This window comes from Mus caroli, unplaced genomic scaffold, assembly GCF_978045245.1.
Source record: "Mus caroli unplaced genomic scaffold, Mus_caroli_1 scaffold_2, whole genome shotgun sequence".
Lineage (NCBI taxonomy): Eukaryota > Metazoa > Chordata > Mammalia > Rodentia > Muridae > Mus > Mus caroli.
Genome location: NW_028227257.1, coordinates 66,674,534 through 66,697,904, shown reverse-complemented (window position 1 = coordinate 66,697,904; position 23,371 = coordinate 66,674,534). Strand labels below are relative to the sequence as shown.

The 23,371-nt window shown below is 40.4% G+C and overlaps 1 protein-coding gene across 1 annotated transcript; it reads right to left on the bottom strand.

Moving 5' to 3' along the window:
- Positions 1-1,040: 1,040 nt before the first annotated feature.
- Positions 1,041-18,288, bottom strand: Arhgap11a (Rho GTPase activating protein 11A). Its single transcript, XM_021151837.3, has 12 exons — positions 17,539-18,288; positions 14,840-14,910; positions 12,839-12,935; positions 12,278-12,531; positions 11,478-11,641; positions 11,160-11,303; positions 10,244-10,318; positions 9,210-9,377; positions 6,978-7,104; positions 6,407-6,512; positions 3,806-3,944; positions 1,041-3,491 (listed from the first exon to the last, which is right to left on the bottom strand). Exons 1-12 carry the CDS (start codon positions 17,665-17,667, stop codon positions 1,996-1,998), a joined length of 2,970 nt encoding a protein of 989 aa, XP_021007496.1. The 5' UTR covers positions 17,668-18,288; the 3' UTR covers positions 1,041-1,995.
- Positions 18,289-23,371: the final 5,083 nt, after the last annotated feature.

Sequence of the window (23,371 nt, the reverse complement as noted above, 5' to 3'; positions counted from 1 at the left end):
AAATATGAATCATATATATCCTATACTGGTTTCTCAAAACCCTACAGTAAGTTCTCAGTGACTGCAGAATGTGGCCCAGAAACCCACGAACTTTAGTGCTTTGTGTATTAAAATCTACTGCTTATTTATGAGAGCACCCAAATACTAGTTCCTTACACTTAAAAAATGAGAATAACTCTTGAAGTTACTGTACACTTTTAACTTCAGAAAGCAAAAATGTATATACTGTCTGACCTTTAGCCCATGAAATTAGCAACAATCTTCATTTTTGAATAAGATAAGAAATACAAAAATGAAACCACATTTTAAAACTTTCTCACCTCCCAAATAAGAAATGTGGAATCTTAAAAGAGTTAAACAACTCATTCCTCAGTCTTAAATTGTAGATTCCCCACCACCACCACACAGCTCTATCTTCTGTGTGCATCTGCACCATGCTCTGCTCAGGCATTAAACACCCACTGAAATCATAGGAGGCTTTCTTAATACACAGGAAAGCTTAGCTCAAACTGTTTCACATTTGGAAGCACTTCAATCAGTAAAACCTATATAATATATAATTTTCCAAAATCTGAAATACTTCTCTTATCCACTTTAGGTATAAGATCCATACAACCTGTTCCAGGCATACTGAAAATGCATGGCTAGTCTGTTTTGATCAGATGATTATGAAGTTTAAGACTAGAGAGTTTTACTAGATAATGAACATTGGAAATATAATGAACTTTTGAAATAAAACAGAAATTTGGGGGTGGAAGGGTTGTATTACAGCTAAAAGGCACTTGCTGCTCTTGTAAAGGACTCAGGTTTGGTTTCCAATCCTACAGAGAAGGCCCAGGTTTGGTTACCAGAACCAACACAGTGGCTCACAACCATCCAGGATATCAACTGCTGTTCTCATCTTAGAGAACAGGCACACGTGTGTTATACATACTTACATGGAGACAAAAACACATGTAAAATAAATCTAATCCCCGCAAGTCTTCACGTAGAACCTGCAAATTAACCCTGAGAACCTGACGTTAGTTCTTCGCATACACAAATACACACTGATAGTGTGTGCAGTGTTTTACATCTAAAATACAACACGCAGACAAGATGTTTCCCAGGAGCTATTTTTAATGTCTATGCTAAATAAATAACATTTAAACACATGATAACACTATCCAATATTTATCTAAGTAAAATGTACAGAGGTACATTAACAATTCAAATTCTAAAATCAACCATCTTCATAGGAAAAAAACACCTTGATTAAAATTTTCCAGTTTAATTATACCTCCCTAAAAATTTCATTGTCATATTGGACAAAATATGATCCAAATCACCTTTAAAAATGAAGTATGGCTTACGATTAATCGTTTACCTCGACATTATAAAGTACGCAGCACTTTGTTGTCATTATGCTTTATTCACTGTCTTTAATTCAAAATTCAAGTGAAACCACGGGCAATGCTGACCAAATCCCTCTGTCTCCAACAAAAGTGTTCACATACCACTGAGGCCAATTAACTTCTTGGTTTTGGGTCAATGCAACAAACATGAATAATTCAAGACATAAGGTTTGCAGGGCTTCACCATTCCCTTTATGTCCTAGAAGTTTCTGTGGACAATGTTCCTGATGTGAAGAAATAACAAGAGGCACAAGCGCACCTTCCTGCATTCTTCTGATCAAGCATGCAGAATAAAACTCATGTCCCTTTTATATAAATAAACCTAGGCAACAATATCTTCCTTATTATAACCCCTGCTTCAGGAAATCATAATAAAGAGAAACAAAGTAGCCCCATGTGCAAGTATGACAGTCCAAACTGCTCTACAGTGGGACCACTTCAGAAAGACCCTACTTAACAAGCACCCGAGCTACACCAGCACACAAGCATCCTGCAACTGCCCCGCCCGCCGCATCTACACACCAGCACTCTGCATTCTGCAACCTGACCCAGCAACTGCTAATTTTATTTACAGTGATGACGAGCGCGCTGCATTTGACAGTTACAAGTCTACAGGCTTACTCGTTGGGAGCAGTTGAGTCTTTCCAATAGGATTTTTAGGAGAACCTTTGTACCAGACCCTTTCTTTTTCTGATGGTTTCCGAACAACTCTGTTTTTCATCCCTGGAGAAAAGGCCATATTGTTATTTACAACAAACTTTAATCTCTCATGATTCGTGAGATCATCCAAAGGAAACTTAATGTGGCCATTAGACTTGTTCTCCTGTTTACAAAGTCTGGGAGTCCCAAGAGAAGCACTCAAAGGATCCGGATGTCTCTTCATTTTCGTGAAAGATTTAGAAGTTAACTCAACACTTGATTTATTACAAGACGTAGACTTCTGTGCTTCCAGACCTGACATGATATGTGGAGCAGTGGAACCTTTTGATGTGTTTTGTACACAAGAGGGAAGAGCACTGTCACAGCTCACTGATTTAACGAGAGGAGAAGCTGCGTCACCAAGGATTGCCAACTTCTGCCTCACAGGCTGCCTGCCATACTCCAACAAAGAATTAATTCTTCTGACAGACTGACGGACAGGAGTACGCTGAAATTTAAGAGGTGACTTCACTTTTCCTCTGTTCGGTTCATTCAGAGAAAGTTTATTAAACCACTGTATGTGATCAGAAACCTTCCCGTGCTCTGTCACTTGTAGAGCCCCAGGAGCTGCACTGTCACATTTTTCCACCAGTGACTGTTGCCTCGAAAGTCTCTGGGGCCGAGGTTTCGAAAGGACCACCACACTGCACGTGCTCTCATCTTCCTTGGGAGCTCCAGATGCCCCAGCACTCTCCCCCACATTCTCATTCCCCTGTGATGGAGTGTTTAGCTGGTTCCTTGGGGACTGTGGTTCCTCAGCTGGCTCCTCACCAGGGAATGCTTGCAGGATGAGGAGGTCAGCTTTGGGTGTTTCTGAGTGCAGGCCTTCATATTCCACCTTCATCTGAGTTGAGTAACATTCCTCATCAGCTTCTCTGGCAAACTCTGGGCTTTGATCCGGTGAGAAATTCCGTTCTGAGGGACAGTTCTCTTCCTCCCCAGCAGAGCTCCCATCATGTCCCTTTGACTCACTCACGGTCACATCTCTGAATTCCACTTCTTCCCCCGTATTTGTTACTGATGACTGCTCATGATTTATCACCATATGAAGATCACCCCCAGATTCGGAAAATGCTTTCTGAATCTTCTGCAAGGTCTCGGAGGCCAGGTTCCCTTCATCCCCACTAAGAGAGGTCCCTAGCACACTGCTGTCAGGCTGGCTATGGAAGGTGGAAGGCCTGAGCTCACAGGACACAACTGGTGATTTTTCAACAGTAATGTCAGGCTCCAAAGAAAAGCTCTTCACCTCAAGATTTTGCATTATTGGAGAAGTTCCATTTGCACTCATGTCTTGAAAACTTGAATTACTGGGTTCGGTCCAAGACATCCGGTAACCTGTTCCATCTAGTTGATTTGGAGTTAACAAGTGTTCCTCAGATTTGCTGATCTTTTCTGAGCCTAAAATAAAGCAGTTGATGCTTTTTAATACCTTCATCTTGCCTACTTTTGAAATATATTCCGAACATGTAACAAAGTTACTGAGCATTGTTTCCAGAACACTGAATGTGCTATAATTTAAGGTAAAAACTGTCCAGTGCTGACACTCACAAGCATCCCCCAGCTACTGACAGAAAGCTACACTGCCAAGTCAAATACTTTTCACCATTCAAATGAGAACTTTAAACTTCCAGAACACAAAATAGTATACTTTGTCTTAAAGAAACAGATACAAGAATTTGAGGTTAAATTCTAACAGTATTGTGTAAATGTACCTTTCTTTAGCAATCTTTCATCAATATCTGGGCTAAAAAGCAGGCCTGTCTTTACAGAATCAATCCTACTTTTTAGATTTTGCTGATTCGCTAGTCGTCGACCAACATTTTCATATCTATTGATGACAGAACATCCATCCTGTACAGAAAAGAAAATTTAAAAATGGTCTAGTAAAGGAAATCCAGTTAATTAAACTATTAAGACCAATTAAATATTAAAATCAGTAACTAACTTTCAAAGGCTTATAGAACTGAAAAAAAAAAAAAAAGACTTTGTAACCAACACACACACATTGGCCTGCTGGCGAAATACTTAAATATTAGGTACATTCTGCAAAGTAAAGTGAGAAGAGCATAGCACATTCATTCAGTACTATAAAAAGCATAAGTTCCTGTATTGGCTCTGTGCCGGGGCCTCTTGACAAACTGTGTGCCTGTTGAGTGTGTATGTGCATGGGGGAAGGGCAGTAAAAAATTATTCCTTATAGTATTTACATGCTGAGAATTAGAAAATAGTACATTATACCTCAATATAATACACGGTCAAAAGTGATCTGGAGACTAGAACATTACTGGGATGGTGGGAGTCTAATTTCACACAGACCATGTGGAGCACTTCCTGTTAAGCTGGGGTTTCATTCAGAATGAAAAGTATCATTGGAGGTTTAGAACAGAAAAGCAGTATGACTTAATTTGTTTTTGTAAGGTCTATTCTGGTAGGCGAGTATTGCAGGAAGGGTAGAAGCAGGCACACTTAGATTAACTGCAAGTTATCCAGGAGAAGACAGTTTGGGGACACCTAAGATCAAATGTGCAGGCTTCTCTAACAGACAAGATGTGGCCCCTGAGACTGTCAGTGAGGAAGCAAGCACGTACACAGTCTGGCTGCACAATGGGAATGGGATACGACAGCAGTGAAAAGGGCCTTTGCTGTAGGGACAGCTGCAGCAAGGAACTGTGTGTGTGTGTGTGTGTGTGTGTGTGTGTGTGTGTGTGTGTGAACATTCAAGGAGGGGATCAACAGAAATCAAGAGTTCACTGTCACAACACATGCTCAGCACAATAAAAGTCAAAATACTCCCAAAATCAAATAAAAAACACCAAACCCAGCAAGCAAAGATGGACACGTGCTTATTTAGGAGGGCACTGTAGGCCTGAGAACTTAAATGCAGTATTTTAGACAAACAGTGTTGGCTATTCCATTACAAAAGAGTTTAAAAAGTAACATGAAAGTAAGCAAAACACTGACACCATTGCATACACTAGCAAAATTTTGCTGAAAGGACCCAGATATAGCTGTCTCTTGTGAGACTATGCCGGGGCCTAGCAAACACAGAAGTGGATGCTCACAGTCAGCTATTGGATGGATCACAGGGCCCCCAATGGAGGAGCTAGAGAAAGTACCCAAGGAGCTAAAGGGATCCGCAATCCTATAGGTGGAACAACAATATGAACTAACCAGTACCCCCTGGAGCTTGTGTCTCTAGCTGCATATGTATCAGAAGATGGCCTAGTCGGCCATCAGTGGAAAGAGAGGCCCATTGGTCGTGCAAACTTTATATGCCTCAGTACAGGGGAACGCCAGTGCCAAGAAGTGGGAGTGGGAGGGTGGGGGAGAGTGTGGGGGACTTGTGGGATAGCATTGGAAATGTAAATGAAACAAATACCTAATTTTAAAAAAAAAAGGAAAAAAGAAAAAAATATATATAAAAAAAAAAAGAAAAGAAAGTAAGCAAAAAACCATAAGGGGTCCTGAGCCAAATGCTAGGAGGATACAGTGAAGCCTTTAGCTGACAAAACAACCCTTGACTACTGCTGAAGGCCACTGTGTTTTATTTTGTCTGTTTGAGACAGGGTCTCACCATGTATCCCTGACTCTCTGCATAGATCTGGCTGGTACTGAAGTCACAAAGATCCACTGAACTCTTGATTTCTGCATGTTCCCTTCTTGAATGTTCAGGCAAAACCCATTACACACACACACATACACACACACACTTCCTTGCCGCAGCAGTTCCTCTGTGACGTAAATCCTGAGATTAAAAGGAGTGGACCCCGTCCCTCGGTGACAGCAGTTTCAGTGGAGTTCTCATATTAAAAAAATATTGATGAAGAGGACTGGTGCATGGGTCATTATTTTGGAAGGCAAATGGGTGAGGGTGTAAGTCTACAGTTTTATGTTACTATACTGTGTGTTATGCTAACAAATTAATAAAGCCATAAGCCACTATGATGTTCATGGTGTGAACCTAACTAAGAAAGGCCTAGAACATTATTAGCTAGGCACCCCTCTGTGGGTATCTGTGACAGCATTTCCAGAGATTATTAGAAAAAGAGTTCTGGACTAATGAACGAAGTAATCCATCAATGATTCATAAGCTGATGGCATTGCTAGGAGGGAGTAAACGCGGGACTGGATGAAAGGACCGGTGCTTAAGTTTGGACGGTCAACAGCCCTCTCTGCACTCCTCCTGTTTCTTGCTGCCATGATGTGCAGGGCTCTGTAGCCACATCCTCCCCACCAGGAGGAACTGACCCTTCTGAAAACACCAACCAAAGGCCCCTCCTCTGTGCAGCCTGTCTCAAGAACAAGACACTTACTGAATCTCTGTTCTTCCCCAGACTAAATTTCAGACGGAGAGATCTTCGGGTCTTTTCTTTACGACTGACTTTGGGAGAGAAGCAGCCCGCTTTTCCTGACTCTACCCTAGAGAGTGCAATTGAAAATGTCAGTTTCTGGTATAAGTCACAAACTCTTATAAAATGAAAATTTGACTAAGCCCAAAGAAGTCATATTGCTAATAACTAAATAAAAATTTTTTAAATTACTTAAACTTTAACACTCTCTATATAAATGATTATCTGCACATGACAATTCTTTATCATCCTTAGTCACATACAAATCAAGATCATGAGAATGGATTATGTATAAACCTAACAAATTTAAAAGTACGCCATCAACATAGAGCAGGATTTTTATCAAGGACGGAAGATTCAATTTAGTATATTTTTCCTTCTCTGATGGCATATAATTATAAGGACCTATAATTAGTAAGAACAAACATCAAGACTGAGGGACTTAAAGAATCTGATTAAGCTGTAATTCTTGGTGGAAGGACAGTTCACATACCACTAATCAGCCAGTGAAAACATCACATCCTAGACAGATTACCTGTAAACTTTTTTGCTGGCAATCCTTTTACTTCGCCTTAGTTCTGTACTGACCGAGTGGTTCCCACCCATGGCGATCGGTGAGAGAGAAGTCTGAGATGACCCGTCAGGACTGGTATCCAAGTGAACTATAGGAAGTACAGGTAAAACATCACATACTTTCTTTGCAAAAGTGCAGCACACAGATTTAAATCCCACTTCTACCATCCAAGAAGCAACAAAAAGTACAATTTCTGGTTAGAGGGTTCAGGTATCAATAACTGGCCAAAAAACAAAGTATTAACCTCCTATTTAAAAGTTACCAATTAAGGGTTAGATTAACCCTAATCTTATAGTAGTTATTCTTTAAATACTCAGCAACAAAGGAGGGATAAACCCTGCCAAACTTTGAAGAGCAAGCTATGGAGAAAGAGTAGAACTTGCCTATCACTTATTAAATGGACTCAAGGAATACAGTTCCTTGATGAACATAAATATTACTGCCAAGGATTATTAGATGTGGGAAGGATATCCATTAATGTTATAATAAAACCCATTATGCATAATATATGCTAGTAAAAAGTAAAAAAACTAAATTATTGACAAATTTGAGTGTCAGCTTTCAGGATACAACTGCTAGCCAAACACCTACAAGTATAATTTACCAATAACTTTTGTCAAACAAACAAAATCTAGTAATCCAAAGCCATGCCTAACCCATTCATCTCTGTCATGATCCAAGCAAGTAATTCATGTTTAAAACAGTGTTCAGTCTCATTACTCAGTGTTATCTAATCTGAATAGATAGAACCATGTAATTTGTTATAGAAAAATAAATAATGGAGACATGTAAATTAGACTTATATCCTAATTATACCCAGTATACTTCCAATGAACAGTCAATTCATTAGTTATTGATTAAAAATATCCACAAAGTATCCAAAAAGGTATTCATGGGTTTGTTTAGTCATGAAAATAGTGATCTTAGTGACTTCTTCATGCATGGGCCAAAGAACATTTTAATGGCCAATAACACATTCCATGTGACTTAGTCATCTTGAAAATATATGGTCACAAGAAACAGTCAGAATAGGCAGTATAGTATAAATTAATCACACACAAAATTACAAGTAGGTAGTAGTACATGAACTGTAAATTAATATCTTTATACAGTGAGAGAAAAAGAGGGTCTTTTAAAACTCAAATGTAGAAAACAACCTGTCTTCAGACTTACAAATATTTTACTGATTAGTGAATAAGTAAGTGGACCAAAAGAAGAATGATGAATTAATAGTAACTGAATTACTACTGAACATTTCATAAAGACAACTCAAACTAAGCTCGAAATAACACAAAAATCTTTCCCCTTTCCACTTGGGGAGCAGCTGACAAAAAAACTACAATTCCCATCAGCCACTGAGAAGTCTTCCAAGCAGGATAGGCTTTTACGTATCATACAAGTATAAAGCTTCTTTAAGAGTTCATTTAAGTCTCCAACCTCAGCACCACAGCTATAGTTGTCATCTTTCTTGTGCTTCTAGTTTAATGAGCCCTGCATAACCTGTGAGGTTTCCCTTCTGGAAAACCACAATTTGCTATTCTGTTCAATTTAAGCAAAGTATGAACTTTCAAAAAGAAAAAAGGAAATAAGACCTTTGGGAAGAATTCATAAGTCAGCTATTGTGCTCAAAATGAAACATTCAATGGTGCTTAAAAAAAACTATTAAAATCTAAAAGTCTCAGATTTTGATTAAATGTGAAATAGGGTACCCCTAGGCTTCAGGATTCACTTTACTTTTGGTTGGTAAGATTCATAGGTAATAGGAACCAACCATATCCTGTGTATGCTAAATGAGTAAACTAAATCCAAGATTCTGGCAACAAAAATGTGTGCTCAATACCTAATACGATTTCCAATTTCACTGAAATGAAGAAATGACAAATGTCTGAAACAATTTAAGTCAATTACCTTGACCCATGTTTAAGAGCTTGTGTAAAACCTACTTGAGTGACACTCGAAAAATTTCTGACCTCAGCTCAACTGAAGATAACAGTCGAGTCCTACCTATGAGGACCCAGCTTATCCAGTCACATAAAACCTGAGCAGCAGTGCCATCCGCAGAAGCCCAGAGGCCTAGGGATTTACCATAACAATGTAACTTTCGGCTCCTTTGGGTGGCGTTAGTAGTTATTTGCTGAGAACCAGACCTCACGTTAATGTTTACACCCTAATGATAAGCATTCTCCTTGTTACCTGATACTGGTGTAGAATTGCTGCTGAAGAAGTGACTTGGCAACAGCTCAAAGTTCAAGTTGTGCTTGATGGACTTTCTTTTCTTACTCGAGAAAGCTTGAGAAGACTCTCCTGGCAGTTTACGCTTAACACTCGGTGTGAGAATCAATGGTGATACAGAGGCCTGAGCTGAAAACCACACAGAAAGGACTTGCTTCTCCATACACATGTTAACATACCAAAGCTTTAATATCTTATAAGCACTATTACTTAGATGTTAACACAACTGAGAGATAACATTTCTATGATCCACTATTACTTAGCTACCTTAACATTCTGCAATTAATTAAAATAAAAATAGCAAAGTTACAAAGAGGCAAGATCCTTTTTTTTCTTTATTGCTTGAGGTGGGATCTGCCTATGTAGCCCAGACAGGACTTGAACATGAGACTCTTCTGCCTCATTCTCCCAAGTGCTAGTGCTAAAGGCACAAGCAACCATACTGAGCTTGGCAAAGCTCTTAAAAAGTAACATAAATTAAACAGAGTAATGAACAGATGAAATAATATCAATATAGAAAAGAAAACTATATTCAAAGATAAAACTAACTCTTGTCACTTGCTTCTCATAAGTGAGCACTGACTAAGTCATTTCACTGGAAACAGAGCATGCTGTCTTTGATTGGTCAAATATATTTACTTACTCACAAGCAAACTGGTACACATTATTAGAATACAGAATATATAACTTTCTTATTCTAACATAAAGTGAGGTTTAGCCATGTCCAAATGCTCTAAATTATAAGCAATTGAAAATCATGATTAAAATTATTTTTAAAAATAACATAGACATTGTTCCATAGTTACAATTTTGAGTTCATTGCACTCAATATAACTAAATACATCATAATGTACTATGCACAGTACAATATTTTTAAGGAAATATTACTGGGATTAGATTATTAGGCAATTATCTGATAGTTAAGTAATTATAATAATTGTCCTTTACAGAGCACTAAAGACATTTTCATTTAAATATTTATCACAAACACCTACCTGTCCTATCTTGTTGAGGTGTAATAGAGGGTGTTCTGCTAGATTTAAGTTTATTTAGAGCTCCATTCACAAAATCTGAAATGCAAGGCATATAAGTAACATCAGCAATCAAAATGTAATATAACATGCCTTGTACCAATTAAAAAAGATGACCCATGTCTAAGACTTGTAGCAGGAAGTTTTATAGGTTAAACTGTGTTCTTATCTGCCCTACAGATTTCAAAGCCTAGCTGACACTTATAGATTCACTTCTAGAACCATGATTTCTAAGTCATTCATTTTGTGTCCTTTGACACAGTAGCCCTATGAAAATAAGAGAAGTAATAAAAAGAACTTACAAAAGTAGCAAAGAAAGAACATAAGAAATCAGTAACTAAGCCAAAAGATTCCAAAAAAAATGATCCTCAAATGGAAATGGATAAGTGGCCTACTCAGTAGATAAAGTACATGCTATTCAAGTGTGAAGACCTATGCTCATATCTCAAGAACCCACATTAAAGCTGGGTATGGCAGTATGAATATGGAGTCTCGGTGTTCCTTTGGGGAGACTAGGAGGCAGAGATAGTAGAATCCCTGAAAGCTCATAGGACAACTAGCCTGGAGTGCACAGCAGTAAACAGAGATCCCATCTCAAAACTCAGGACAGACATCCAAGGTTGTCCTGATGGCCCTTTGTACCCATGCATGTGAACATGTTTGAGGCCAAGCAGAACAGGTGAAGCCAAGGAAAGCCAAATTGAATCACTTCAAGTGGAGAGAAGTTTCGAGTGATTACGGTCCAGTGAACCTTCTGTTAAAGATTTAGCACTTAATATTGTATTATCACTTGAACTAATACACCCACCAGCTAATGCTGATGTTTGCACTTTAGATAAAAGCCAATCTCAGCACCATCCTAAAATGAGAGCACAATTACCTCCAACACTCTGTCTTCTTTTTCTCTTACATTCACCAGGAGTTTCAAAGTCTCCTTCAAAGCCTTCCAGGGATGGAGTAGTACAGAGTCCATCAATACCTAACATGGCTGGTATCTTTTCCAGGATAAAATCTGGCACTCGTCCTAAATCAAAATGTTCATAAGCAATTATTCCTTCCTTCCTTCCTTCCTTTCCCACGCCAGAGCACAGGTACTAGTATTGACTTTCTAACAGCTGTCTTCATAGTCCACATGGAGGCGGCAGGATCGCCCTCATCTAAACAAACCCCACTACTAGACAATGCAGCTACCTCTTACCAATGTCTGATGCACAGTCAATAAAAGTCTGCACTACTGCTGCCTGCAGACGTAGCTTCTTCTCTGTGTTGGCAGACATCTTCTCATGGCCTTCACTTGTCTGAAGAAGATTTGGTGCAAATATTACTGCAAGATTGCTGCTGTCCATTTTATTCTCACTTGCCCTGATGACAAAAGACTTTTTTAAATGACAAAAAAGATAAGACTCCAGGAAGTTAAAATAACAAGCTGAGTACATTTACTTTGCCTGTTACCTGAAAGGAAAACAGCCCTGTCTATCCACCCACATGCCTGGCCTGAAGGAGGGAGGGAGGAAGGAAGGAAGGAAGGAACACAAAGGGAAAGGCTTGAGTGTGAGTCTGTCTGATGTGCAGGCCTGAGTGCCAACCCCAGCACTCAAGTTCACATAGAGACTACTAATCAGAACACACTTTTTCTTTCACACAGATTAAGTCTGTTTATCTGACTTTTAGAGCCACATATAGAAAACAAAGCACTAGAAGATATCAATTATAAACAAGTAGGTTCACTAACTGCAATAAGAGGAAAATTAAGAAACACAAGACATATTTTGAAAAGCACAGCAATGAGAATCCATCCAATGGACAATGCCATTAAGCCATCAAATAATGAAGAGTCTAATGAGACAAAATATTAAATCACCCAGTATATTGTTTCTTAAATTACACAGGGTATATTTCCTATTGTAAAGTCATTAATTTCTTTCATTCCAAATTAAATTAACTATTGAGAACATCTTTAGACAACAAACTCATTTAAGGCTTTTAACTACCACTTACCTAAGAGAAACACTCTTAAGAAAGTTAAAGAAGTATCTTAATGTATCAACTGTAGGATTTGCCATAAGACACGACAGCAACAATGTAGCTTTATTCCTCTCCTCTGCTCCTAACTGCTGAGCTTTGAAAAGTGCTTCATGCAGATCAGCTGGGAGGACAGGCTCTGGCAATTCCCGGAAGAACTGCTTAAGCAGGCCTGCAACATCACACGGAAGTGCAGAAGACAGGCAAGCTTCACCTTGATCCAGTTTACTCTAAAACAGATGCAAGAATCTTGAGCCTTCTAAATAAAATCTTAAGAATATATTAAATACAGTAATGGTTATCATATCTAATTAAGAACTCTGGTTTAAAATTCTAGTTCTTTCTAGAAGGCTAAAAATAATGAAGTTTTCTTTTCATATAGTATTCTATAAGAATGAAGAACACAATCTGAATACATACTGTATTTTTAAAGCATAGATAAATTAACTTAAAATTTTTTTAGAAAAATATTCCAATTGTAAAAATCAAATCAGGAAATGGTACTACTGAAAGAGTATAATTCAAAACTGTGCCTACCTTTAGTGCCTTTAGACGAATAACAGACCCCGACTTCCTAAAAAGCCCTTCTGTATGAATATGCTCTTTTAAAGATGTGCATGCATCAACAAGAAAGCTGAAAGAGAAACCATGTTCTTTCAAGGGTCTGGTTACACACCACAATAACCCCATTCTACTGCTAAAATACACAAGCAGGTCATTATGCCTTCTCAGCTCCCATGCACAAAATCCTCTTGATCCTTCTAATAAAATATTATCTAGTTGTTCTCGCTTCCTAACTTTTCCTCTAAGGTCTACAGCTTTACACATGACAGTGTCAATGTGTGCCACATATAGCAAGGCTCCAGGGACAGAACTGACTACGGGTGGTAGGGGAATGAAGAAAAGTCAGACACAGAGAACTAGCTGAGGTCTGGTGGACTGGGCTCCTTGATAAAGAGACCACAGCCCACTTAAGCTCAATGTGTTTATTACATAGACTTAAACAAAGAGGTGGGGTTATTGCATACTGCAGAATAAGCAGGCAAGTTACTTCATACAGGAAAAAAGAAGCTGGGTTTACAATATTCAGCTAGATCAAGAAAGCAATCTTGATCTAACTGCTAATCTCTTTAGGAGCAGTCTTTAAAGAATATCAGTCTTCACTCCAGGTGGGGTGGAAGGTTATGGTGGACATTTTTTAATACACTGCCAACACTTGCCCTCAGTCCCCAAAGAAGGCTTTGTCATCTCCTCCTGAGCCTCATTCTGTGGAGAAAGTGTTTGTTTCCATTCAATCCTCCATGGCTATGAAGCTCTGGGGCTGTTGACATGACTGTGCCCATAAGCAGCACGCATTCACTCGGACCACAGTTAGGGCTTTTTCTGTTTGACACAGGTGTCCTATCAAGTCTATGTTCTTTCTGCCTCTCCATAACTCAAGCCTTGCCTTGCTTATCAATTCCCTTCAAAACCTAACTCAGACACATTCATCCTCACTGCTCCTAACAGCTTTCTCCAAGGATACCAATGCCCTTCGACTCACCAAATCAACCAAATCACCAGATCAACGTGAACCCACTGTCTCCTCACACATCCAACCACCCCCTGCTCTAAAGTGTCCTTTCCACTATCCCTCTGGCTGTCCTGCTATCTCCCTGAATTACTGGTTCTCAGGCTCCTTCTAGGTGTCTCTTCTTGATGTCTACATATGCAATGACTTGAGCTTTGTTCTCCTTTTTTGAAGACGAAGTTTCATGTAGGCCTAATTGGGGCTTCACACTTTGCTGTGAACTGCAATTCCTCCAGCCTCCAAGAGTTGGCATTACAAATATTAGCCACCATGCCTACCTGGCTCAGGGCTTGCTCTATCCACTGTCTCTCCACAGTGGTGACCTGGTAGAGCATACATACCTAGCATCCTTTTTCCCCCCAAAAGCAACATCAAGCTTTTTTCATTCTAATATTTTCCTTTGGAAAAACAGAATCCTTCCCTGTCCTTATAATCATTCTCATGTTAAGGGGTGAAGGTTCAATTTTACCTACAAACTAATCTCAACCAATTCGAACTTTAAATTCAACAGCCAGCACCAAAAAATTAGAAAGTACACCATCTGCAAGCAGTGACATAGCTGTACTGACAGTGATTAGATATCAGCCCTAGGAACAGGGTGACTGGTGGCTGGGTTTGTGTTTATTTCCAGGCAGCCAAGAGATGACAAGAGCTTCACCCATTCCTCCTGGGTCTAAGACTGTGTCACTGTTATAGCAGCAGGAGTATGTGTTGGTGCCACAGCACCCACACTGGAAGCCAGAGAACAAGTCTGTGAAGCTGCCTTCTCCTTTCACCTTTATACACGGGTTTGGCAGCAGGCTTATGCTGCCAGCACCTTTACCCACTAAGTCATCTTTTAGCCCCATAATAACAGGCAACACTCAGAGAGGAAATAATGTGGTTGTAAGCAAATGTACGCCTCAGCTATTTTGAAACTATTTTTCAAACCAGTTTGAGATATTCTCTCCATTTTGAAGTCAGCTTACCTTGGAATGTGTCCAAATTCTGGAACGACTGAATGAGGCAAGGAATTAAAGGGAACTCCAAATACCTTACCCTAAAATGACAAACTTGGTTATTCATAAACTCAGGCATGAAGGAAAATCTTTAACATTAGGCAAATAAAGATCTTAGGAATGAAAACGTTAATAAACTACAAGCTATCAATCAACCAATACAGAACAATTAACTGAAGTACATTTACTTGCAAGTAACTCCAAGACATTATGCTAGATGTTTTGAATAAAAAGACACCAAGATTAAAACACTGCCTTCAAATACTCTAGCGTATTCAGCCAGTCATTGACCTCATTAGTGCTTAGACCAGATTTATCCCAAATATTAACCCTTCCCTATGCGACACATTTCTTCAGTGACCTTATTTTTACTTTTCTCTAGTCATCCTACAAATACCAATTTACACAAAAGACCAAGTCAGCTGGTAAATCAAACAGTAACTCCTGAGTTCCTGCCGCATCTGAACACTTGTTAAAATGCATCAGATGTGGGTATTTGAGACCTTGATTTTTACCTTTTCCACGCTGTACAGCAAAGTGCTTTGCAGCTATGTCCTGAGGTACACAAGACCAAGATTGCAACATTTAAGGCAATTTTCATTTAGCTACCTCCAGACTCACTTTTTAAGAATATACATTCATAGTTCAACACCAAGGATTCCCAAAGTACTCTCCAGGTTTTGGTGCTTTTTGCCACTGTGCTCCTACTATGAATTTCTTACATGTCACTAATTACAAAGCTGTGGCTTTACAATGGATTGAAAAAGTCAAGCCTGTTGTATATGTCTGCACACTCAAAATTAAGTCAGTGCACCTAACTCCTGCTGGTTTAGTTGAGATGCACCAGCTCTCCAGATTGCTTGCTACTCAGGTCCTTCTGCTGGAGAACACTGTTAGGCACTGCTGATTCAACCCAGTAATGAAATTTTACTGTCCTGTCTCTAGCGATTGCCTTGTTTTGACAAATATTCTAAGCAAAATGACCACCAAGTCAAGAACACTTAAACATTAGTTCCCCTGGGCAAGACTGCCGGCTTTCAAATGCTGGCTTTGTCTAACTTTTAGCTGTGCAGTCTTGATCAAGCCATTTAACATTCTCTGTCGCTTATATCTGAGTCTGGATCTTATGTCACTGAGTTATAGGAAATCTGCATCTCATTAGATTGTCACTAGCATTCAAAGATGAGTTTATACCATACAACTGTTAATTAGGACATGGATAACTATCATAGTTGGAAAGGAGGCAAGCGAAAGGTACTGTGTCAGGCTTACCTACAGAACTTACCAGGAATTACCACTTTATAGAACAGAGATGGAAGCTTAGTGAGCATAAACAAGCAGTCCACATTCATAGTTAACTGCAAAGCGCAAGTCAAACTCATGCCTGTCTCTAAAGGCAAGGGTCGGGATTTGTTTGTTAAGGAATGAAAGAAAAACAGCAAATACCCATTTTTAAGGTTGTGGAAAGCCAGTTTTACCAACAGAAGTATCGACCGTAATTTTTAACCATAAACAAACATTAAGTCAGTGTGGTGGCACACCTTTCTAATCGCAATACGAGGGAGGGGGAAATTGGAGGATCAAGAGCTCCAGCCAGCCTCAGTTAGTGAGTTCAAGGTCAGCCTGGACTACATAATACAAAATTATGGAAACTTTTTGTCTTCAAGTACTACAAAGTGCTAGTAATAAATTACTCACATTTCTTTGTTTTGTTTTGTTTGAGACGGGATTTCTCTGTATAGCCTTGGCCTGGTACTCACTCCCTAGACCAGGCTGGCTTTTGCCCTCCCAAGTGCTGGAATTAAAGGAGTGTGCTACCACCCAGCTCCTGTTTACTTTAAAATGACTTATTCAGTTTTTCACAAAGTCTCAGAGATAAGATCTCAACCCAAACCTCTTGACCTCTACCACTAAATCAAAAAAACAGCTTATTGGGTCAGTGACAGTTAGACGAGTGGAGCGTTTGTTGCTAAGCCTGACAACCTGAGTTTGATCTCCAAGGTCCACAAACAGGAGAGAATTCATGCAAGTTGTCCTTCTGACCACAGATGCATGGCATGGCGTGGTATGGGTCCACCAGTGCACACACACAAAAGTAACTGGGGAGCAGGGGGTGGAGGTGAGGATCCTGAGACTTTAGCAAAAGTGAGTGATTAAAACAACACAAAACAAAAAACTTCTACCAACTCTGGTTTCTCAATTTGCTTGTTAAAAACCAGCTTTGTTTTGTCAAGGACAAATGTTGATGTTGGGTGGGTAATGTCTACTCTGCTAAAGAGATCAGAAAGTGCGAAAATGTCGGGCAGCAGGCCTCTTCTTAAATTGCTGAATACACAAGGATCCTATAAAGCCTATTTCTAAACTTGGCCTGACTGTCTCCCTAATGATTCGTTTGAAATGCCCTGACTGCCCACCCCAGCCTGACAGGATAGTGTGTTCCCCTCCCCCCACATACTGCTTGTTTAAACACGGCAGATTACCAGATCGGTGGCACAGTATTTAAGTAGGGAGCCTGGTATCCCATTCCTAGCACTGTAAAACAAAACAAAAACCCACGGCAATATAGGGAGGCACGTCTGGTCATCTCCACCGAGACTGCATTCTAACCACGTGTCTTTCTTTTTCAGAATAAAATGGGTGTGCCCTTGTCCCGACTCGTTGTAACTTACCTTTATTTCCGTAGCTGCAGTTTCGTGTCTCCTGCGATCGCACTGACCGCGGCCACCCTTGACCTTAATGCCATAGACAGCTCGAAGCTGCTGCAGCAGGGCCAATCTGACCAGTCTCTGATCCCACATCCCGAACACGTCGCCTATTCTCCGAGGCCGACTTCGGGTCCTGACTTTCTTTACCACCAACCAACTCTTCCACTTTCCAAACGCCCTCAGGCTCGCTCGGCTCCGCTGCCTTCCAGCCACCTCGGGCACTCTTCCTCCACTTTCCCTCGATCCACTTACACAGACCTTCTTCTCTCGCGCCTCACTTCACTCTTGTTTCACTTCCACCAGCCTTCTTTCCGGGTCGCTCAGCCCTGTCAGTTACTTCCACAAACTTCCCCCTTTCCTCTGACTCTTCCGTTTCCCCAGACTAACGCCTGCTGCCAGTTTCTCGCTTCCGGACACTTCCACTTATCCTCTTCCCCGCAGGGTGGCCTTCCCCGCTCTGATTTCTTGAGATGGAAACGCACCCTTAAGCTACTCCCTCCAGCCGGGCCAGCCGGCTGCTCAGGGATCCCCAGTCCCGGTCCCTGCCCGGGCTGGTCCCCGCCGTCACCCCGTCTCACACGCAGCCTTTCCCCTAGCCCATCAGCCTTGCCTGTGGCCCCGGCCTGCTAAAGCTTAGTGACTCGGCTCCGCCAGCGCCCCACCTTCTCGGCACACATCAGACCGAACGCGACCGCACCTGAGCAGTAGCTCAAATGCCAGCGCCAAACAGCGCTCCGCATCTGATTGGCCCGCTCCTGTTTTCAAAATGAGGACCCTTTGGGGTGGCCAGGAGCTGCCTGTTTAAAAGGTTCCGGCAAAGCCGAAAGCACAGCGAGCGTTGAGATCAGGCTTAAGAAATGTGAAGAGAGTGAGTTCCTCTTTCTCTTTGCCTATTTCTTTGGAAGAAAAATGTCAAAAGCGTGTTCAAATATATTTGCTTTGCTCTTCGGACAATATACTTCGGGGATCCGAATAGACAGCTCATAACCTCCCCCCACTTCCGCCCTTTTCATTTCTCAACTAAAGCTAAAGATCCCGTCAGAGAGAAAACCGATTCTACGGAAGGCGGGAGGAATCAAGTTTAGTTATGAATCACAAACGCCGTTTGTTGTTGTTGTTGTTGTTGTTGTTTTGTTTTGTTTTGTTTGTTTTGTTTTTGAGACCCGGACCCAAGGTCTTAGAAGGGAATTGGAACTGTGAGCCATTGGTCCTTCTTTGGGAGACTGGTGGTATTATTACATTTTCTTACATAAGGTAATTAAGCCCAACAAAGATGACTTGTCACGAGAGAGTAGTGGAGGAATACGTAGCAGTAGGAGGCGGCTGCAGCAATAGTTTACCTCTGTGGGACTTGGTTAAAGGACCAGAAGTCCTGTTACCCATTGCCATTGCCATTACTAAAACCTCAGCTGTCTGATTTAAATGCATGACATCACCTTCTCTTGTTTCCCAGAGCTGCCTTTCCTTTTCCAAACACCAATAATCCAACTCTCTCTCTCTCTCTCTCTCTCTCTCTCTCTCTCTCTCTCTCTCTCTCTCTCTCTCTCTCTCGTGTGTGTGTGTGTGTGTGTGTGTGTGTGTGTGTCTGTGAGAGAGAGAGAGAGAATGTGTATGCATTCAGTCATAACTTTAAAAATAACTTATCTTGTGTATATCCTTCTCTAGGCCACGTTGTTCTGGTTCTTCAATGGCTAAGAATTCCTTTTAAGGTGCTTAGGTTAGCTTTTGAATATTAAGTAGTGCTTTCTATTTACATCCATGTATGTATGCGCTGGATAGTTTTTATGTCACCTTGACACAAGCTAAAATTATCTGAAGGGAGGAAACCTCAAGTGAGAAAATGCCACACGTTCCAGCTGTAGGGCATTTTCTTACTAAGTAATTGATGGGGAAGACCCATCACATTGTGAGTGGTGCCATTCATGGGCAAGTGGTTTTCGGTTTTGTAAGAAATCAGTCTGAGAAGGCTATAATGGGTAAATCAGGAAGTAGCACTCCTCCATGGCCTCTGCATCAGTTCTTGCTTTCAGGTTCCTGTCCTGTTTGAGTTCCTTTCCTGGCTTCCTTCAATGATGGACAGTGATGTGAATATATAACGCTAAATATCTCTTTCTTCACCATGTTGCTTTTGGTCAGTGCTTCATCACACTGATAGTAACTGTAATTGGGAACAGAAGTTGGTCCCAGGGAGTAGGGTATTATTGTGACAGGCCTGGCCATGCTGTTATAGGAATATGGTAGGCGTTAGGACTTTGGACTAGAAAGGTAGTTGAACATTTGAAATGGATATTACTGGGTCTCCTTATTGAGAACATGGAACACAATGGTGCTAAGAGCAATGTAGATGATGATAGCCCAGCCCAAGAGGTTTCAGAGAATCAGAAGTGTTTCCGGGTATTTGAACACACTGTGAACCCCAAGATTGTGAACTAGAAAAACCTTGTGGTGTGGCTCAGCCCTAGCACACACCTTTAATCCAGAGCTAAATAAAGTCAACCCTAGGTCAAGAGGCAAAGCAAGTAACCAAACTGACAGGGAGTGAACATAAATAAATAAATAAATAAATAAATAAATAAATAGAAACATCTTTTTTTTTTTTTTTTGGTTTTTTTTCGAGACACGGTTTCTCTGTATAGCCCTGGCTGTCCTGGAACTCACTCTGTAGACCAGGCTGGCCTCGAACTCAGAAATCCACCTGCCTCTGCCTCCCGAGTGCTGGAATTAAAGGCGTGCGCCACCACGCCCGGCTATTGAGTTGAAAGGTACACCATGGAGAAAGAGAAAAGGCTTTTTCCTTTTGGTATGTCCCTGAGTAGGATGGTCAGCTAGGTGTGTTCTCTGCCATTCTGATCTAGTAGGTTTTTTGGCTCCTGAGTCTTCATTTAGTAAAACAGGATGATTGAAATTTTGTTTTTAAAACAACAAAAAATATTATGACATTTTGTGGAAGGATGTATCTGCTTTCTGCCCTTCTCAAAAAAAAAAAAAAAATCTGCCCAAGGATAAAAGGTTTGGATTAGTGGCATTGACCAAAAAGACTGCAAGACAACTTAGTATTGATTGTGTTGTGTGTTTATTAGTGGTCACTCGTATGCAGATATATAATGAAAAGGAACAAGCTGGACAAGGGGAAGTGCAAAATATACAGTTTGAGAGGAAAAGAGAGTGTACTGGAGCTAAGTCTAGTGCTCCAGGTGATAAAATGTTTAAAGAAAGCCTGGTGGTAAATAGAATAAAGGAAGTAGTGACTTTAAGGAAAGGTCCCACCCAGATAAACTTTGAACTTGTGAATAGGAATTAAACAAAAGCAAAGGAACACTTCAATAACAGAAAGTTTATGCAAATGTAATGGAAGAAGGGGTACACAGGGCTTCTTAACTTTAGGCATATCATTCTGGCTTTAGAATCAAGGATGCGAGACAGGAGTTATGGAATAACTAAGGAAAGTCACTGAGGCCAGGCATATGTGGAGGATGTCTCTACATGGATGCCTAGAGAGGCCATTGTGTGAAGCTGTTGATGTCATCTGAATTGTGTTGGAAATTCCAACATGTTGGAGATGTCAGAGTTGTGGGAGACCTGTCAAGGAGAGCTGCAGAGCAGGTGTGGAACCAGCCCAAGAGAGAGAACAAAGTGCTGCGCGGCTGCTGTCATTCCACAAAACTGAAAGGAGTTGGAGAGCCGAAGAGTGCTTTGATATCAGGCTTAGAGACTTAGTATTTGGAGTTTGTCCTGCTAGGTTTTGGTCTTGCTTTGGCTTAACCCTTTCAGGCATTGGCTGGTTTGCATAGGGTGACTACCTTTGGCCTAGTCCCTCACTCTGCCTGCCCTTATGTTTTTTTTCTCAGCATTGTTTGGTCAGCCAGCTTCCTTATCTCTGACTCTGCACTTGGCCTGCTAGTATAGTTTGAAAAGTCCCTTCAGAGGGGGAAGGGGCTGAGTGGTCTTGAATTTATTTTGGATTCTATAAGTCTCAGAAGAGACTTTTAACTCTCTCCTTTAACAAAAGCAAAGGAACACTTCAATAACAGAAAGTTTATGCAAATGTAATGGAAGAAGGGGTACACAGGGCCCCTTTTGAACTCTTTAAACACTGTTGAGATGGATAGACTATGGGAACTTTTGAAGTTGAATTGAATACATTTTTGCATTATGATATGGCTACAAGCCTGTGGAGCAGGGAGTGGGATGTTGTGACTTGAATAAGAATGGCCTCCATAGACTCATATATTTGAATTCTTTTTTTTGGGGGGGGGTGTTCAAGACAGGGTTTCTCTGTGTAGCCTTGGCAGTCCTGGAACTCACTTTGTAGACCAGGCTGGCCTCGAACTCAGAAATCCGCCTGCCTCTGCCTCCCAAGTGCTGGGATTAAAGGCGTGTGCCACCACTGCCGGGCATATATTTGAATGCTTAGTTACCCGGGAGTGGCATTGTTTGAAAGGATTAGAAGGATTAGGAGGTGTTGCCTTGTTGGAGGAAGTGTGTCACTAGGAGTAGATTTTGAGGTTACAAAAGCCCATGCCAAACATACAGTCTCTTCTCTGTTTAAGGATGATGATGTAGTTCTCAGCTACTGCTCCAGCATGTACGTGCATGCTACCATGCTTCCTGAGATTATGATAATGGACTAAACCTCTAAAACCATGAGCAAGCCCCAAATAAATTCTTTCTCTTATAATAGTTGCCTTGGTCATGTTATCTCTTCACAGCAATAGAACAATGATTAACATAATGTGTGTGTGTGTGTGTGTGTGTGTGTGTGTGTGTAACAATAATAATTGAAGGAAAAGAGGTCATGAAGGTAAGAGGTAGTAGGGGGACATGGGGCCAGTTGGAGCAGGAAGAGGGAAGATGGGGGATGATAATGTAAAAATAGTATTCATGTATAATATTCTCAAAAAATTAAAAATTTACATAAGAAAAAGGTAGGGAAATAAATGTGACCAGAATGTATTATACACATATGTCAAATTTTCAAGGAATAAATTAATTTTTCAAAAGTGAGGGTGAAGTGGCTGAGTGGGAACAGCATTAAAGACGAACTCCTGGAGAAAGCTATAAATTTTTAATCAGAAGCTGCATTAAAGAGAAAACGGAATCTATTCCCTGTCTTCGTGCTTCAATCATAACTCTAAAACATAACTTACGTTGTGTATATCCTTTTCAAGTTCACATTTTTTTCTTGTTTCAGATGGCTCAGAATTTCTTTTAAGACTCTCAGATCAGCTCTTGAATAATAAGAAATGTTTTCTATTTATGTTGAACTCCAGTTTTAAAGCTGAACTCTTTAAAATTGTAACTCTTCTTATAATGAAAATAATGGTAATGAATTATATTTATATAGATACATATCTGTTTTATACACAGATGTTCACATATAGAAAACAGAATAACAATGACAGATTAAATGACTCAACGAGAGCAACAGTATAGAATTGCTCAGATATGAGCGATGAATAAATGATGGTTAAGTTTGTCACAACTAGCCTTATAACTTGATACAACCTAGAATCACCTGGGTAAGGGTCTCAATGAAGAAAGATTTACATGGGCTTGATCTACAGGTATGTCTGTGGGGCAATTAAATTAATTGATTTGGGAAACCCAGCCTACTATGAGTGGCATCATTCCCTAGATAGGGAGTCCTGAATTTTATATTATTTTATTTTTTAGAGATTTATTTATTTATTATATGTAAGTACACTGTAGCTGTCTTCAGACACCCCAGAAGAGGGCATCAGATCTCATTACGGATGGTTGTAAGCCACCATGTGGTTGCCAGGATTTGAATTCAGGA